Source organism: Vanacampus margaritifer, chromosome 2, assembly GCF_051991255.1.
Source record: "Vanacampus margaritifer isolate UIUO_Vmar chromosome 2, RoL_Vmar_1.0, whole genome shotgun sequence".
Classification (NCBI taxonomy): Eukaryota; Metazoa; Chordata; class Actinopteri; order Syngnathiformes; family Syngnathidae; genus Vanacampus; species Vanacampus margaritifer.
In genome coordinates this window covers 29,979,632-30,000,022 of record NC_135433.1, presented here as the reverse complement: position 1 = coordinate 30,000,022, position 20,391 = coordinate 29,979,632, and the positions used below count along the sequence as shown (strand labels likewise).

The 20,391-nt window shown below is 41.6% G+C and overlaps 1 protein-coding gene across 7 annotated transcripts in view; it reads left to right on the top strand.

The window, feature by feature from the left end:
- Window positions 1-20,391, top strand: part of astn1 (astrotactin 1) — a 325,383-nt gene that overhangs the window by 103,827 nt on the left and 201,165 nt on the right. For all 7 annotated transcript variants that reach the window (XM_077557705.1, XM_077557701.1, XM_077557704.1 and 4 more), the window contains exons 8-11: window positions 817-984; window positions 8,987-9,071; window positions 9,890-9,964; window positions 19,668-19,805. In XM_077557705.1, the coding sequence (XP_077413831.1) occupies window positions 817-984; window positions 8,987-9,071; window positions 9,890-9,964; window positions 19,668-19,805 (466 nt within the window). The remainder of the gene's footprint in view (window positions 1-816; window positions 985-8,986; window positions 9,072-9,889; window positions 9,965-19,667; window positions 19,806-20,391) is intronic.

Genomic DNA, 20,391 nt, shown 5'->3' with positions numbered 1-20,391 from the left:
GCCAGTTTTTTTCTTTTTTTAATCTGTGCATCCGACCAGATGAAATACACACACACACACTCTGAATGAATGTGTCCATTTCTCTGGGAAGTGGAACTCAGTCCTCCTGCTGTGAATGCATTTAGAGCCAACATAATGACCATATCAACTGGGAATTGTTTATTTCCCATTGTGTCTTTTGTGATTGCAAGCTATGAAATGTATTTTTTTGTGTTATTTCACCTTGCTTGACCGTGACAGTTTAGTCAGAAATTTACTTTATTTTTTTCAATTTAATGTTAACTGTCCATACATGTTCAAACATACTTTCACAATTGACATGGTTAAAATGGTAACTCAACACAAAATCAACTTTTATTTTTGTGCTGATAAACTGTATAAACTGGTGTTTACAAATGCTGTCTACATACCCTGGTCATTTCAGTGAATGTTTGTTGAAAGCTTGAATTTGGGGCAAAACCCGTATGTTTGGTGCCATCTAAAGGTTAAACACTGAGATAAACAGAATTTGGCTGTTGCAGACTACGTCACTTGTGGATCGTGACGTAGTCGCCCCCGCCACCCACCGGCTCAGTCTCAGGCAATATATTTATGTGATTGCTTTTGCCCTATTCCTATGAAGATAAACTGCCAAATGAAAACAATTGTTTTAACTGTTATGTATTGTATAACATCAACTTACTTAGAGAAAAAGTTGCAATATCTGATTTCTCCAGCTGCTCATTATTGATATGTAGCCTGCTGTTTTTTTTTCTTGCCCACTCAATCAACACTTTTCTTCATCTATGTATTTTTGCTGTCTTCCCCCGTCCTCAGGGTCAAGGTTTATTTTGCTGCAGGGAAGTCAATTGGATGCATCTGACTGGCTGAACCCGGCGCAGATCTTGCTGTATTACCAGCAGAATGCTAGTGGACCATGGGTGAATGAACTGTGTGGACGACGCCTGCTGGACCCCTGTGAGCACCAGTGTGATCAGGAAACAGGTGAGGTTTCCTTTCTTTTCTTTGATCCTTCCTCGGGTCTCCTGACAACCTCACGACTCGAGCTGGATTCTGAAGTATTCGGTTTAGGTGAACGGTATGGGATTTTTAATAGGTTTTAGGTGAACTAATGAGTACACACACACACATCACATGTTCATAAAATACACCTAGGATTAATAATAATAGCACACTTTTCCCACCACTATATTTCAAGCTAGCTGAAATCATCCCATTTTATGGTCTAGTCTATTGTAAATGAGACACTGCTTACCCTGCACATTTCTATTTTGAGTGTTAGTGTTGCCAACAGCTGCAGAGCAAGGAATCTTCACCCCTGCAACTGCAGTTGCACTTTTGCAAAGCTGTCGCGAACTGAATCCCACCCTCATTCTCACTCATGGAGGCAGCACCTTTTCATCAAAACACTGAAATACACTCGTCACTTTCATGTGTACATCCCTGTATGTAGTGCATGCAGCAGACACATGGACATACTTAAACATGACCAAAAAATGACTACTTTGTTGTGTAATTTCACACTTGATGGTGGGCAGGCACTCCAGAGACGCAACAATTTGTATACTAAAATGTAAAGGCTTTACCTTGTCTTATTTAACATACGCGAGTATTTTACAATCGTTCTGTACAGCCCATTTCACAAAAAAATAAAAATCTGCCATAGTATGATTGATTATAAAACTTTTAGGCACATTCGGTAGGCCAGGCCGAGCACAGACACAACCCTTTTGTGTTTTAGCCACTAAGTCACTGCAATCTTTTAGTGGTCTTTCAGCACTCCGCTGGGAATCACAATAACAGAGTTGGGGGAACGCAAAGCAGAGCAGAAAAGGATCAGAGAACATTTTTCGGATGTCTTGTCCGAATGAATTGCATTTTTTGTGGAGCAAAATAGTTGAACCTTTGTTTGCCATGGCAGACTGTTGTTAGTTTTGAGTTTCACAATCTAAACTGTCGTGGTGGGCACACTGACTGACAAGTGTAATTGGCATTTTTTTCATGAAATGTCCCCAATGTCATCCACAAGTGAAAGTACAGTCATTAGAGCTTAGGCGCACTTTATCTGGGCTTGGCTCCCATTGCCTTCTACTACACTCAAACCCGCTTATAAAGTCTACCAATTTGTTACAGGTTCAAACTGACACCATCACGAAACCTTCAACTCTACTGGCATTGTATTAGTAGCGTTTTACTATTCTTGATTGTCATGCAATTTTGAGGAGAGGTTATCTGCTGTAAAATAAAAACAAAATTAAATAAAACTAGACAGACACAGAGTGTATTGGGTGAAAAGCCCTATTTGATGCAGAATAAATTTGGCTAGGCTGTTATGAGGTAGCTTGCCTTTCAATTACCAACAATCAGCAAACAGGTTTGAAAAAAAAAGTCACATTTATGATACTTACCTTACACACCATGTTGTAGTCATGTGAAGCTACTGTACGTCATATGTTTTATTCAAGACAGCAACCGTATTCAACATCTAAATAATGAGAACAGTGTACTGATAAAACAGAATTGTAGAAATTGTGTTGTTTAATGAGCTCGTCATTCCTTCTCTGCTAGTGATTATATTTGGATCTTTACTTCCGCCAAATCAACTGTGCTCGCTGTAAAACAGAATAGTATATCTATAACCTATCTATTATACATCTGTTAAGTACTACAGGTCACCAAAATATTTTTACGTAAATGCTGATTTATTCTGCTAGTACTATTAAAGATTACCACTTCATAGACTGCTGTTGCTTTTGTTTTTAATGACCTTCATTCACCCAGATGAATAATTATTAATGAATTAATAATCTTTAAAAAAAATTCCCCATCCAAAAACAAGAAACCACACTAATAATGAGTGAATATGTCTTCTTCTTTGTTTTCAGTGTTAGAAAAGTGCAGTTACTTGCAAAATAATTTGTGTTTCCTATTGTAGAATCCTGGGTTGAAATAAAGGTGGTCTCTCCAACTGAAGGTTCACAACTTTTATTTACCCTTTCCTTTATGTGAACACACCGTAAGAGCTCCAACACAAAAACAAAAAATGCCATCAATAACTCAAACGGCATGCCCTGTGTATCTTCTTACCACATTCAAGCCATGTATCATAAAGGAATTGCCTTAAATGATTAAGTTTCATAGCCTTAACAATATTATCTTTTAATACAATTGACAGTGTATATTTAACTTTTTAAATATTGCCATTTATTTGCCCTTGAAAATACCTTTAAAAAAAAAATCATACAGAAATACAAATTCACAGCAAACAATAGAGAACCTTGACCCACAGCGTTGCTAAATTTTTACCAATGTGCGCCAGCACCCCCTAGTGGACCAAAACTATATATTTTTTACTATGCACTAAATCACACAACGTGAAACAACGGCATTAGTTAACAATAAACATGACTTTAATACACACCTCGTTCCTTGTGAGGGAATGCGTTCCCTCACAATGATTGTGAAATAAAGTAAACGTTTTTTTGTTAGAGGACGCTATTTTTTGTAAGCGAGTTGATGTACTTACGGGTCATCTTCCATGTGACCAAAAGCAATGAGGATGGAGCTGCACAACAGCGGGGAAAGCTTTCCCACTGCTGTGCAGCTTCATCCTTGTCACTTCGGAAAAGCTTTCCCACTGCTGTACACGCTCCATCCCCGTCGCTTTTGGTCACATGGAAGATGACCCGGAAGTGCATCAACTCCTAATTTTTTTTTTTTACAAAGCATCCTCTCACAGGGAAAAAAACCTTTGCATGATCTCACAATCACGCAAATTTTTTTTTGGAAAGGGAACGCAAATATTTTTGTCTCATTAGGGGCTCCGTAGGATCCTGATGGGAAAAAAAATAATACATTTTGTTTATATATGATGTACTGATTCCAAGAAATATATAAAATTGTAAAAAGTGTTTTCATCAAGCTCTGGTCTCCCTTATTGTATTCATTAAAACATCCTATGAACTCCCCTCTAGTATGAAGACAAACAAGGTCACGTTGCTAATGTCTGATGTTTTTTTTCTCACTTGATATCGTCTCATCACAAAATTGACAAAACGTGTTTGGTGGATGTCAATTCTGCCAGTGCTGAATATAACTGTCTGTTTGTGTATATATGATTTTGCTTAATATTTAGGCTTTTCTTAGCCACTGCCAAACTGTATTCCAAATGTCTCCTTTCAAGCAAGTATTTATGAAATTGTAACTCTTTCTCTCAAAGTACTGTAAAAATTGATACTGTCAATTAGTTATCATAACTTGTTTTTATAATTTACTTCCACTTAAGATAATGAGTTATGGAATGTCAACTTAATTTCGCGAGTTAGTGACATTGCAGCTCAAGGTTATAAGCCATTTCAAGGAAATGTAAATTTAAATGTGTTAACATAACTTAAGTTTTCCCGCCATGTTTTTTTCATACTCACAATGCATTGTGGTCTATATCAATCAGGTTGATTGAGCATCGATGTTTGGCTGCTTTTCAGAGTGCATTGTGGGTAATTTTGGGTGCCCTATTTTCGCTCCCTGGACATTCGGACACCCCTACTAAATGGTGTGACCCCTCAGTACGACTCTATATAGGGAGTCAGGTGCACATTCGGACACAGCCTTGGAAAACAGGTTGGATGGGGTACCCGACGACCGAGAGTGAGAACCACTGTCATTTATTAGTCCAGACAGGGGATACAATTTGACAATGTTTGTTGACTTAATTTACAATTTTAAGTTCAATTTCTGCCTTAAAAACATGAGTCAACTTAACTCGAAAGGGCAAGTGGTATGAATATAGTTTGTTATTTTAAATTTAAAATGTAAGTTGAAAGGATATATACATATACTGTATATTCCTCTGACAAAAGAAATCAGGTTTTCTTGAGTGGATAATGTAATGTTGTGAGTTGTTTCAACTCAGTTTTAAGTTCAAACAACAATTAGTGATTAATTGAACAACTAGTATAACTGAATTATGTGAGTTGAAATAGCATATAATTGTAAGTTTCCTTGCCAAGAGAATGCAAGTATAGTAATTCATTCAACTCACAATATCAAGTTCAAATAATAATTGATTTTTAATTGGGAACTTTTACAACTTAGCTTCCTGAGTTGAAAAAAAGCTTCTTCTTTTTTTTAAGTTAACTAATGTTTTTAAGGCAGCAATTGAACTTACATTTTTAAGCCTATTAAAGCTTCGCATTTCCCCCATTGCAGCCATCAATTTGTATTCTGTTTTCATATTTAGCACTTTTCCCCAATATGTATCCATGATAAAACCACTGTATGTGTGCCTGCCTGCCTGCCTGCTTGTCTGGATGGTTGCATGTACATGTGTGCAGGCGCTGCAGGGAGATTGCTGAGTTGCTATAGATAGCTTAAGTCCAATCCTCTTTTCTGCAAGAAAAGATACAGATGAGAGCTGAGATGCGCTGTGGCAACATCTGTGCTGCTTCTGCAATCCATTAAAAGAGATGGGGGATGCTTTAACACATGGGGCCTCCTTTGCTGCACAACTTGAAACCAGGTTATTGTGGCTACCATTGCTTTGCCACCTTTACTATACTTTGGTGTGCATATGTTTGTGGAATGTGCTGTCAACGTCATTCATCAGTTGGGACAAGAAATAAGGAAATGCAATACTATATTCTGGATTTCTTATATCGCCAAACCAGTTATGGACAATACATTTTGTCTCGTGTGTAAGATTTTTTTTTTTAATTCTGCTACTATCCATCAAGCTCCATATTTCCACAAAATCATTTTTGAAGTCAAAAGTCTCAATTTTGTGAATAGCCGTGACAAAAACTCTCAGTTTAATTAATTTTCACAAGTCAACTCAAAGCAAAGGAAGGCAAAAGTTCACTTCACTTTTACTCAACGACTTGTTGATGATATACTAAATTTTTCTTAGTTCATAATCGGTTTATATCATCACATGCGGTAAACAGTACACTCACTGGTCACCTTATTAGGTATTGTGCTGACTATATCTACATGTGAGTGGGAAAGTATTGAAAACATATTCAGCACCGCTGCAAACCACAACTGAAATATACATTTTTAAATCTCAATAAATCTCAATTTACTTGTATCTGGAATAGCGAGTGATGCATGATGCTGGGTGTATGTTGTGGGTCTCTCTGCCACCATCTTGTAGCAGCTTATCTGAAGCTTGCTCGTACCGACCGTACCGTTTCACAACACAAAGGGGACTGGGGGGGGGGGGGGGGACACAACAAAAACAAGTGACTGCTTGTAACTTGGAAAACACATACATTGTTACACTCACAAGGTAAGGTACCAATGTCATCAAATGAATCTTTTTTTTTTTTAAAAAGTACAGCAGATCCCCGACATACTCACAGAAATGATTAAAGATGTCATGGAAATAACAAAATGTATGGACTAAAATTGTAAAAATGTGTTTAAACCTAAGAATATGAAAGCAGGATACTTTAAGATTGAAGAAATAATCAAATAGATAGAAGCTCCTTTGCGCTTGCCGGTGACGTCACTACTGCAGCGCTAACGAAATGTATGATTCAATTTGGTTCTGTTTCTTTTTTTAGCTGTTCACAATCACAATACATCACAAAAATGAATTTAATGATAATGATAATAGGAACAATTAACAATCTAAACTGATAATATTTGTCACATCTCAGGCAATTAATTTGTGTATTTATCATTTATTCAATCTGTTTTATTATTTATTCACTATATCTGGCATTTATATTCCTAGGTTTATTTACGTTTTTACAATTTCAGTCCGTACATTTTTTTGTTTAAATTACATCTTTAATATTTTCTTTCCAATGTTTGAAGTCAACTGGATAATTTCCGGCCAATCCTGTAGCGTAATGTGTTCGTTAGGCAACACCCAATCTGGCAGCCCGACACTGACACCGGCTCATCAAGCGTGTACGTACATACATCTGCCGTACTTATGGTTGACAGTCTTTGTACATGGCGACACTTTTATCCAGCATTCCATTGTCCATTTAAAATAAACATCTCTTCTATACGTTGCACATTAAACTTGTCTGAACAAGTTGTAAATCTTGTCCGCCTGACCGCGTCTCCATTCAACTTCCATCCCAAACTGAAAGCGCAGCGCTATCTGACGTCACATACTGTAACTGTGACAAGTCTCGCGTGCCTTTTTTTTTTCCACCCACGCCAAACAAACAGGTCTCCCGGGCGAAGTCTCGCATGACTTGATAGAGTCAGCTCGCTTGTGAATAATATTCTCATTCATCCAGGAAATTTCTCATGACATTGAACCGATCGCAACTGGACTGTTTTGGTTGATTTATTAAAAAAAAAAAAAAAAGTTTTGAGCAGCTCTATCAGAAACATAAAATCGATTTATGACGTCTTGACCAGCCCATCGGCAGGTTCAAGCTATTTTTAGACCGATTCATTAGTCTGTGTGCCGGTGCACTTGCATCGTTAAACTCAAAACCGGATTTCCGGTTCAAATAGTTTTTTGTTACACCCCTATTAAATACCTTACCTTTCACCTTACCTTACTTTTGGTTGTAATTATTTGCAAGCCATTGTATTCCATTTTTATGTATGTTTTACACAATTTCTTCCAACTTCACTGTCATTGGGGTTTGTATATAAAGTATTTCAACAAACATTAAACAACAAAAACAACAAAAAATGATCCATTAGAGTATTAATGGTAATAGCAACATCCAAGCAAGGCTATAATAAATCAGAGCCAGTTGCTGGAAATATGGATGCACAGTCTCTGTTAGACATAGATTTGCCTCTGGATTCAAATCTGGCCCAACCACTGATTTTGCTGGATGTTAGTTATGCAGCTGGAATTGTGGTTCAACATAATTATTCCTCTGTATAGATAATGGAAATAATCCATGGAACAGCAGACACTGACCAAACAATAAAAACAACTGTGGAGGAAAAATGTCAAGTGCTGATGGAAGCACAAACGACAAACAAGAAGGAGCTTCACAACTTTAATGAAACATGTCACCTCAGGTTATGAACAGTGCTTCCACATTTATTTGAAACTCTTGAAAAACAATCAGCATTTCTAAGGAATCACTTTTCAGCAAACCTTAACTGAAAGTTAACACATGACAATCTGGAATTCCTAAGGAACATTAAATGATAATTCCAGCCATTCACTCATTGATTTGTGGAACTTATCGGAGGAATGAATTCAGTATTGTGGGAAACTGTCACAGTGAATCACAAAGGTACTAGTGCCCCAGTTCAAACAGAAGCAAAGAAGGATGATGATAAAGAGGAAGTTCAGAGCCTGAGGCAGCGCCTCCAATCCACTGTCTTAGCATAGAAGGCAGGTGTGTGATAGTCCCCTCACGAATCTCCTGTTGCGGCACAGGGCTGAGAGTCCTTGATGGGGAAAATGCAGTGTAAAATTGCAGTTTCTGAACTGGTGCAATTCTTTGTGGTCAACAGCTAGAAAAGGACAGAGCAAGTCATTCACAGTATGATTAACAGAAAATACAAATTGGAAAACAAGAAAAAAAAACATGACCTACATATTTTCAGTGCTGGGCCCGGGTAGCGGGATACTGGCAACTCTTGCTTTCTTTTTGGTGGAAGCGCCATCGACCACTGCACTGTTCTTTACATTGACACCAGTGAAGGATTCAGACATACTGACAATGACAGTCCAGGAGCCAACTCTGGAGAAAAACATGAAACATCAATTAAATAATATGCTTTGAGCAAATTTGGACATATGCACAATAAAAGTTGGATGCACTCAGAAAGTAAAGTATCAAATATATCCCATAATCCACTGTGAAACTAAATCAAACCCAATTGACTTTCCCCTCCTAAATAAATGGGGATGAAGGAACTCATTTAATGGCGTGCTACAAGCCAACTTGTGCAAATTATTCAAAATTAGTTTGTGCGCAACCCACATAACGAAGGTGTCTCTGCTTAGCTGTAATGATGCATAATTGAACCAGTGTATTTCTTTTGACAGGAGCATGCATTTGCCTTAATGGCTACATGAAGGACCCAGTCCACAAGCACCTCTGCATCCGTAGTGAGTGGGGGCCCAATCAAGGGTAAGTACACATTCTCATCTCATTTAGGTTACTGTTTGATCCCAGTGGCGTGCAAAAGGTGGGGCTGATGGGAGGGAGGTGGCCCTGGACATCCATATGATGGGGAAGGGGGGGGGGGGGGGGGCATCCACAGAAACCTATCCTTCCTTCCCATCAACGTTTGCTGATGAAGGGTCGTCTGTCTGATGTGAATAAGTTCTTAACATGTTCCTTCAGCAGCCCCATCTCCATCAAAGGGACAGTAAATGATATGAAGGGGCATCCATCTATGATTAATGTGTGATTAAGTCTTTAAGATCTTCTGTCACCCCCCACTCCATTTTTATTTTCTATGTCATTATTTATTTTGCAGATCTGGTTTGTGTGACTGGTTTGTTACAGTCACTGGAAATTAAATGTCTTCAATTTTGTTTGATGCATAATAAGAGAAAATAATAATTGTCATCGAGATCAAATATTGTTTTTTAAAATGATTTTATGTGTGCTTTCTATTATTGGCATCTAATAGTGACACCACCTCTCTCATTTATTTATCAAATAGACATACACAGCATGCTGGTGTCAATCTGTATAGATACACCACTCATCCTGATTATGTAAATTGTATGGCTCTGACTGGGGGAAATAATTTGAAGTGAGGCATTTTTTACTTTACATCAGTAGGATGCAATACACAAAATATCAGTGCTCTTGCTTTATTTGTGGTTTATTTGATTTCTAGCATTTTGTCTCTTACGATCTCTCTCGCTCTCTCTCTCCAAAAAAAAAAAAAAAAAAATATATATATATATATATATATATATATATATATATCATAGGCCTTGGCCATACACCATCTTCCAGCGTGGTTTTGATCTTGTGATGGGAGAACAACCCTCTGATCGCATTTTCAGGTAAGGTGAACCTCAAAAAACATCTAACTATACAGTGTATGTATTTTACAGCAACATATTCCATCATCGATGGATATGTGAAGGGATAGAGTTTTTATACAGGTAGTGGGTAAAAAGTTATTTATGCTATAAACCTTCAAAAGCTGTGATTGACTAGTATATTGGGAACTAGACTCCATGTTTTCTTTGATTAGGTTCTCTTGTCTTTTATGAGAACTCAAGAAACAGCTCAAGACTTAAGTTTATTCAGCCAGCATTAGTCTAGTCCTAAAGCTGTTCTAAGATCAAAAGTGCACAGCCATACAGTAATATGTCAAATGCTGAAATCAATGCTCACTACCCAAGTGAAGTTGCATAAGCCAGGACCATCACTGCCTATATGCAGATAACGCACAGTGTCGGCCATCATCATCTGTGGGGTGCGAAAATTTGCGCGAGTAGACACATCGTGACATCCTCGAGTATGCATGTCATGCGTGAATGCTCCGCCGTGCACTTGAATTGTCGTTCAAATATACATCACTAAAATTGTCAGGATTCTGTGTGTGTGAAGGACCCAAATGCAGAGATGAGTCAAACAAGTGAATGGGATGACAAAGATTTATTAACTGAAGGCACTGGATAAAACCGTGGTCCAAGGTGTGGGTTGCTGGTCAAGGAGCAGCGCCAGTAGCACAGGGAGTCGAGGCAGGCAAGCGGTGAATTACAAGCAACTGAGGAAGCAGATGAGGCAAAAATCAGAATCGAAAAACACTTGGCAGAAATACTATTGACCGGCTAGATGCACAAACTCGTGATGAGTGTGTTGATCTGGCGATGAGGTGGATTAGTTTATATACACACACACAGCACTGATGATGATGATGATGATTGCCTGTACCTGGCCCCAGCACCACTCGTCGCTCCAATCCTGCAGAAGGACACACACACTCAGGCGGGGCTCAAGGGGCAGAGTCAGGAGACCTGACAGTACCCCCCCTCCGACGGGCACCCCCTGGCGCACGACCCAGGTGACCAGGATACCGACGAGGAAAGTCGCGGATAAGCGACCTGCACAACACCTGCTGGGCAGGGATCCAGATACGCTCTTCTGGCCCGTAGCCCCTCCAGTTCACCAGTTATTGGACACATCCAGAAGCCTCCGAACATTGCAGGTGGGACGCCCATCGACCACAAAGAGGAGTGGAGGAGGAGGCACCGGAGGACTTGAAGACTCTGGCTTGACTTGGGACACATGGAAGGTAGGATGAACTCAAAGAGAAGCAGGGAGATCCAGCTGGACAGAACACGGGCTCACCATGGCAACGATCTCAAAGGAACAGATGGAACGAGGTGCCAGTTTCTTGGACTCCACTTTGAGTGGAAGGTTACGAGAACCAAGCCACACCTTCTGACGGACACTGTAGTGCGATGGTGATTAGCCTGAACCTGCGACCTCGACAAGGCACGCAGCAGGGTGGAACAAGCCAACTTCCAGGACCTGGCGCACCTCCGTAGATGGCGCGTGACTGATGGGACGTGCAATCAGCCTCCTGTGAGGGAAATAACGTGGGTTGATAGCCCAGGGAGCATTGAAACCGAGACATACCCAGGGAGACGCTAGGCAGCGTGTTGTTGGCATACTCGACCCATGCAAGTGCTCCAAGAAGCTGGGTTGGAGTGGGTCATGCAACGAGGAGCGGACTCCGTTTGCTGGTTGGCCCGTTCCCCTTGCTCATTCGTTTGAGGCTGGTACCCAGAGGATATGCTAATCCCGATGCCCAGGCCTGCACAGAAGGATCTCCACACTTGGTAAGAAAACTGGGGGACTCTGTCGGACACAATGTCAGAGGGGATCCCATGCAAACGGAAGACATTGTTAAGCGTTCAGCAGTCTCTTTCGCCAATGGGAGCTTCGGCAGGGCGGAAATGAGCAGCTTTGGAAAATCGATCCACATTTGTGAGGATGACGGCGTTACCTTCAGAAGGAGAAAGACCCGTGACAAAGTCCACAGCAATGTGCGATCAGGGATGGCTGGGAACAGGGAGCAGACGTAGCAGACCAGAGACAGGTTTGGAGGAGGACTTACGCTGTGTGCACACTGTACAAGCTGAAACAAATGCCCTTGCGTCCTCTTCCTTGGAGGGCCTCTAGAAGCGCTGACGGAGGAATGCCAATGTCTGGCGGATCCCAGGGCGACGCGTTAAAGGTCAGGAATGTCCCTATTCAAGGACCTGGGAACGGACAGAGGCAGGAACAAACCAGCGAACCACTGTCTTGGCTGGGCTGTTCTTGCTGGGCCCACTTTCCCACATACTCTATTTCCCAGGTGATGCCAAAAAGGTTGGACTTGGCGCTCTCAGGTGTGAACTGATGGGACAGAGCGTCAGACTTAGTGTTTTGGGACCCTGGGCGAAAAGACAAGGTGAACACAAAAGGGTCAAAGAATAATGCTCACCTTGCCTGTCTGGAGTTCAAAGGTTTGGCCGATCGAATGTATTCTAGGTTCTGATGGTCGGTCCAAACAACAAAAGGGTGGTCTGCTCCTTCCAGCAAGTGTTGCCATTCCTCGAGGGCTAGCTTGACGGCCAGGAGTTTGTCCCCAATACTGTAATTATGTTCGGCTGGGGACAGCCCGCGTGAAAAGAATGCACAGGGGTGCATCTTACTGTCCGCTTCGGCTCACTGTGACAGCACAGCGCCCACACCCATATCTGAGGCGTCCACCACAACGATGAATTGTCGAGTCGTGTCAGGGTGGATGAGAACTGGAGCAGAAACAAAACGCTTCTTCAGTTCTCCAAAAGCTGTCTCAGCTCCGCTGGACCACTGGAAGGACTTAATGGTTGACGTGAGGGCTGTGAGGAGAGGCTGCAATGCGAGCAGTTTTTTATGAATCTTCGATACACATTTGCGAAGCCAAGAAAATGCTGCAATTGCTTACAGGAGTGGGGTGTTGGCCAATCTGCAACAGCAGTCACCGTAGCTGGGTCCATTTGAAGCTCCCCCTAGGCAATGACGTATCCCAGAAAGGTTGTTTTAGGGACGTGGAACTCACTTCTCAGATTTGACATAGAGCTTGTTCTCAAGAAGCCTCTGCCGCACGTGGCGATCATGTTCAGCCGGGGAACTGGAAAACACATGAATATCGTCAAGGTATACGAAAGTGAACAGGCCTATCATGTCCCTCAAGACATCATGGACAAATGCCTGGAAGACTGCAAGGACATTTGTGAGACCAAACAGCATAACCAGGTATTCATAATGGCCGTTGCGGGTGTTGTAGGCAGTCTTCCACTTGTCCCCCTCCTGGATGTGGACCAGGTAGCAAGCTTGGCCAAGGTCCAACTTGGTGAAGACAGTGGCACCATGGAGAAGGGTGAAAGCAGAGCCAATAAGAGACAATGGGTACCTCTTCTTGGTTGTAATGCTGTCAAGTCCTCTGTAGTCCACACAATGACAGTGTCTTGTCCTTTTTGTTTCCCCAAAAATAGAACCCTGCCCCTACAGGGGAAGATAATGGTCGAATTATTCCTGCAGCCAATGACTGATATGTAGTCCTCCATAACTGTCCGTTCCCGCTGAGAAATATTGAATAACTGACCCCTGGGAGGGGTTCGCCAGGCTTGAGGTCAATGGTGTAATCATATGGTCTATGTAGAGGGAAGGACATGGCGTGATGTTTACTGAAAACGGGGGCAAGATTATGACAACAGGTTGGAACGAGGGAGAGGTCTGGCTGCTCAGGCTGATGAGGGGTGCTGGCGGGTCTCCTAGATCTCAAACAGTTCTTGTGGCAGAAATCGCTTCAGGAAGTGATCTTGCCTTTTAACCAGTCTATGTCGGGGTTGTGGACTTTTAGCCAAGGCAAACCAAGTACTAGTGGAACTTGCAGGTTGTCAAATACATCAAAACTGATGACCTCTTGGTGGTTACCTGACAACGTGAGGGAGAATGGAACGGTTTTGTGGTTTATATTGTAGAGCAGTTGTTCAGAGCCTGGGTCCTAATGGAGGTGGATAGCGGCAATAGAATGACACCCATCTGCTACACCCGGCTGCGGTCTATTAAGTTGTCATCTGCACCAGAATCAACAAGAACAGAAAGAGGCATCAACAGATATTTCCAAACAAGGGCAGCAGAGAGCTGGAAACAACCTGGGGAGGGGGAGTCAGATTCACCAACCTTTCCTTTTTTTTTTGTAAGTGGGTGAGTATGTGCATGTGCGTGCATTCATTAGTTCACCTAAAATTTTAAAACCTATTAAAAAATCCCATACCGTTCACCTAAACCGAACACTTCAAAACCCAGCCAGAGCCGTTAGGCTGTCAGGGGACCCGAGGAAGGACCAAAGAAAACCAACCTTTCCTTGCTGGCGGGTGAACCCGACCATCTCGCAGTCAGCAGGAGGCATTTGGCGATAAAGTGCCCCTTTCCTCCACAGTAGAGGTATAGATTGGCACAGCGCCTGCGCGTTCTCTCTTGTTTAGTGAGCCAAACATGCCCCAGCTGCATAGGTTCGCTGTCAGCGCCAGTGGGCGGTGTGGCCGTCGGAGTGGGGGCGGAAGTACACTGACATGCAGGAGGAAACAAAGCAGGTGGGGTCCAGAGCCTGGAATGTTCCCTCTGGCGCTCACAAAGTCGACAATCAAGCCTAATAACGAGACTAATGAGTTAATTAAGGCTTGTGGGCTCATCTCTAGAAGCCAACTCGTCTGAGAGTTTTATTTAACGCCCCACCCCGAAAGACCTCCTGGAGCGCCTCATCATTAAAGTGGCTTTCAGCTACAAGTGTCCGAAAGGCAACATGAAATTCAGACACACTACGAGGACCTTGCCGTACATGAGCCGCCGAGCAGCCGCCCTCCCATGGACTGCGTGGTCAAAAACTTTCCTCGTCTCCTGCGTAAAACTAGAGAAACAACAAACACAAACTGGAGACTGTCGCTCTAATTCCGCTTTGACCCAGGACAACGCGGAGACAGCCAATGAGATAAGATATCTTGGATTGCTCCGTAAAATAAGACAGGGGTTGTTGACTGAACACTAGTGAGCATTGAGCTAAGAAGATCGCCATTATACGGGGCTGGTGCCGGCACAAACGGTTCCTTGAGAGATTGGGCGGGGATGTGGAAGGTGCTGGTGCGGGCTGGTTCTGCTCGCGGATTTGCAAGGAGGTGAGTTGTTTTTGAAAGGCAGCAAGGGCTTGTGAGAATTCACCTACCTTAACCCATTAACAGAGTGATTGCTTGGTCATGTTGGTCCAGGAGAGCTCCTTGTCCAGCGAGCCTGTGGCAGTCAGGGTTGGTCTCTGCTGGGTCCATAATGAGGCCAGATCAAGCTGTCAGGGTTCTGGTTGTGTGAAGGACCCAAATGCAGACATGAGTCAAACAGGTGAATGGGATGACGAAGATTTATTAACTGAAGGCAGTAGATAAAATAATGGTCCAAGGTGTGGGTTGCTGATCAAGGAGCAGCGCCAGTAGCACAGGGAGTTGTGGCAGGCAAGCGGTGAAGCACAAGCAACTGAGGAAGCAGACGAAGCAAAAATCTGAATCGAAAAACACTTCGCAGAAATACTTTTGACAGGCTAGATGGACAAACTCATGATGGAGTGTGTTGATCTGGCGGTGAGGTGGAGTTGGGGACTGGCTTATATACACAACATTGATGATGTTGATGATGATTACCTGCACCTGGCCCTAGCACCACTCGTTGTGCCAATCCTGCAGGCCACACACGCACAAACACACAGAAACAGGCGGGTCTCAAGGGGAATAGTCAGGAGACCTGATAAAAAAAAAAAATATATAAATAAAAATAAATGGTAGCCAGCTCAAACTTGCCACTAGTTTTAATGATTTTATAATGTATAATTTTACCCTTGTTAGTGTATCAATCTTACGAAGCCCCTCTGGTGCCAGGGTATGATTTTTTTGTTGTTGCTAATCTGTACCCACAGTTTAGTAATCTGTTTGCACAGTTTACTAATCTGTTCCCGCAGTTTAGTAATATGTACCTACAGTTTCAGGCACAGATAAAGGCACCATCCAAGATTTTAACCCTTGAAAATCAGTCATTAAAATGAAGGTTGCTACACTTTAATAGTTTGTTAGATCTTTTTCCAGCTCAGAGGTTAACTCTTTTACTGCCAAAAACGTGAAATGACGTTTAGTAAAAACCTACGGAGGACGTTCACCAAGTTTTTTTTTTTTTTGGGGGGAAATGGGTGGAGGAAAGCCTTGGCCAGCTGTGCTGAAAGTATCAAGCAGATCTAGTTAGTACAATGCCTATTTTTGGCCCCTAGATGGCAGCGATGACTCTCTTTGGACAAGATTGGGTAGGCGTCAGTAGAAGACGTGAGGCGGAGCTAGAGAGGGGACAATGGCTGAGGAAGCCATAATGGCGACTGGTTGCAAGCAGCTCACGCTTGAGCATTTTTTTCAAAGACGAAAAGCATCGACCAATGCTAAAGAGCACATTGATGACGACGATGAAGATGATGGTGACTCCGAGGTTGACGCCGAAGTTGGAAGCGTTGACGCGGCGGCTATGATCACGTCATAAAGCCTCACCGGCTAACGCCGGAAAACGCGGAGCACAACCGAGCACTTCTGCTCAGGCGGACGTTCAATCGGACGACGAAGAGTGCCCCGAGTCCAATGCATATTCATCGGAGGAGTGGGTACAGTCTGATCACGGAGAAGACACTGGTTCTGGACTACGATGCCACCATGAATGGAGCGGATAAGATGGATCAACCACCCGGTATAGGAACTGAAGGACATGAGGAAGCCAGACGTAACACCACCGTAACGTCACCGTATCATGATCCTGAGAGTAGACTTGATGGCAACATGGCCAAGCACACACTGCGGTATATACTTGCTATTCCCCGGAAAAAAAAGCCAGCAAAAAAGTGTAGCGTCTGCAATCGCAGTAAAACTAATCTGTTGTGCAAATCCTGCTGCGTCTCCTTGCACGCAGGGGAGTGTTACAAAAAGAAAAACTGTATTTGAAACATCCACACAATTGTAAATAGTACCACGGTTGCACACATTTGTAAATAGTTTGTGAAATTGTTTTGCCAAATTGTTACACTGTTGAATGTAAATAAACGTATCTTGCTATCAAAAAACACTTTTTCATTGTTGGTGGTAGTGTTTTACAGAACACTTTTTAGGTGTTTGTGGGCATCATTCATGGAAAAAAAAAGGTCTCAAATTCACTAGAGTGCATGAAATAACATCGTTTCACAAAAAGCTTGATTTCTCCGTTTTTTGTTTCAAAACAGAGCATTTGGGTGAAACTAACCATTTTCTATTGTTGATTACTGAAGAACGGAATAAGGTAGAAACAAACTTTTTTTTCTGATGAAAGATGAGAGTCCAATCTTTCATTTGGTAGTATGTGTGTTTCCATAGTCCAAACACAACATTTTCTGTGGACCTTGAAAGATCAGTCAAAATGCTTAAATCGACTGGCACTGACGGCATCCCTTTTCTGAAAATGTCTGGCAGTCAAAGAGTTAGTATAAATTGTTAAAACACACTCACAGTACACAACCAGGTTTTGATTTTGTGCATGCTTATTTTCTATTCTACTTGGGAACAACAACAAAAAAAGAAGCAAACTTTAACTACTGTGATAGGAAAATAGACAAACCAAAATAAACATAGATATTAACATCCAACGAAAGAGGAATGGTATTAAATGAGGTGATGGAATTTTGGAAGCACCAATTTGTACACTCTGGTTAATGTCTGCAAAGTTGCACTTGCAGCTGGTCTGGTTTTTGGTCCGAGACGTGGCGTGGTTTGCCTGGATTGGAGGTTCGCTGGCAGGCCAGTTGAAAAAGAGAGAGGAAAAAAAAGTTCACCCGGGAGAGAGTTTAGAAATAGTAGATAAAGCCCTCACGGCCCAAGGATTGCGGCGGACAATCCTTCCAGAGTTTGATCTGCTGGCTTAAAGATGCCTTTTTCTGTACGGCTTCAGAGCGCCTTTGTCGGCCATCCTGAGATCCTTCGAGCCTTGCAGAGACAAAAGTGTGGTCTACACTGACCCTATCGCATCGCAATGGCTGGCCATTTTAGGGAGTGTGTAGAGGCCACGCAGCTACGAAAACAGAAAAGGAAAAAGGCAGTGAAAAAAGTGAAGTGATTGCCTTTTAGTGTCCCCACCATAAAAAAAAAGGGGAGGGAAAAAAATGGCAGGCGATTCTGGTAGCCAGTTTTGAGCCAAAAGTCAAACTCACAAAATTATCACCTTGGAGTGACATCATCTAAAGGTGCTTTTCTATTGGCTGCTTTTAGATGACGTTACTTCTGTTAGACACACTTTTAAGTGCCCTTATTTCTGTTAATATTGAAATAAATATACTTAAATCACATTTAAGATCCATCTTAGAGGCTCATGTATTGAATTAATTACCAAAGACGAAAACTAATGAGGTTTAACTATAATTATAGTTGTAAAATGTAGTTTCAGTTAGTTTTCATTTTTAAGAGGCATTTTAGTTATTATTTTATTTTGTTTACGAGAGTGTTTTTTGAGTTTTAATTGTAGTTATTTCGTGACACTGGGTTTTATTCTGCTGTCGGCATCCCCACCCGGGCCTTCACACAGTTCAGGTTTCACAGACAGACGAATGGAAAATAACCATCTTATCCCCTGTGATGGAGAATTTTGGATCAGATTAAATTTTTTATCTCATCTTTGTTCAAAACTCACTCAGTTCGAACACGAGCGACATCAACAGACAGTAACCAGGTGCTTGAAAGGTTAATCCTCTACATGTGTTAATGAAGAGTAGGGAATATGCCCACACACCTGAAACATATTCACAGTACTTCATAGTGTCAACGTTTAAGATGGCAAAGACATAACATTTCATAATTCATTGTTCTGTTGCAAAATAAGTATTTTTTTTATTTTTTATTCTTGGTCAGTCTTTTGCATTCCAGAGATGAGGGGATGTTCGTCAGTGGAGGTGAAACAGTCTCTTAGTCAACCAGCCCTCACTTTGGAGTGTCCCAGGACAAAAGAAAAGAGTCTTTTAAGCTTGGTTTACATGGATCCATGTATTCCGATTAGAATGAATCCGAATGGCCAAACAGAATGAAAATGCTCCATATAAATACCTCATTTGGAATGAAAAGGCTGAATCCGAAAGGAATTTCATTCGGAATCACAGGGGTGGTGTCATTTAAACACTTCAATCGGTATGATGAGGCTGCGTGCGGCATACGCATGCTCTGTCTTGACGTAAATGCATCATGACGTCGTCGTTTCCACCCAGTAAAATGGCAACGTCTCCCCAAGAGCTCGTCTGTGAGGGGAGAACTTGTTTTCAAGTACTTGAAACTTCAAGACGTTGCCTCAATAAAAGTGATGAACTATCACAAGTACTGTGCTAAATGACAAATGAACTCCATCTTGATAAATCACATGATCGATGTCCATGTGTCCCGCTGATCCGATTAAAGGGAGGGAGCATATAAACGGCAGATCAGAATGGATCACTTCACATGTAAACAAGTGACCAGAGATCTTCATTCGGAATGATTTCAATCGGAATGACTAAAAACTCTCCATGTAAACCCGGCTATTGATAAGGTTGCAAAAACTGGTTGATGCAAAAATTTGCAACTGGCTGATGTTCATATATATATATATATATATATATATATATATTGACACTATTTTGCATGCTGTTTTCTGCAGATTCACGTACACCTTAGGAGAAGGGATGTGGCTTCCATTGAGTAAAAGCTTTGTCATCCCACCTGCAGAACTGGCCATCAACCCTTCTGCTAAATGCAAGACTGATATGACAGTTATGGAGGATGCTGTAGATGTAAGGTGAGAAATGTGAATGGATGGGAAAGTTCTTGCACTGTTAACAATGTCTCTTACGCATTTTTTTAAAAAATGTTTTATTGTCTATTGTTATAACATTGATACTCCCAAGTTACTAAACGTTTATCTTATTTTACTTATTTGCAGAAAATAAGTTCACAATTTGACACAATCACACAACAAAAACATTTTGTGTAATGTGCACTTTATTTAAATTACAGGATTTGCAATGCTGTAGTGTGTTTACACTGCCTGGTTGATGGAGACACATTTTATACTATATTTATGGTATTTGTTATGCAACTTTTAGTTTCTGTGATATTTAACACAGAGTGAACATATGTGCAAGTAAACATGATACATTGTCGTTTATTGTACATGAAATAATGACCTTTATCACGTACAACAGATTAGAAAGTTTATTCCCATTCTTCCACCTTTCTACTGATCTTTAGCAATTTCCATCCTCATTCACCACTAAAGCTGAGCTGCATGGTCGGGTAGTGATTAGCATGTCCGCCTCATAGTTGAGAGGTTCTCATTCAAGTCTTGGTTCAGGCCTTACTGTTTTGAGTTTTCATGTTCTCCC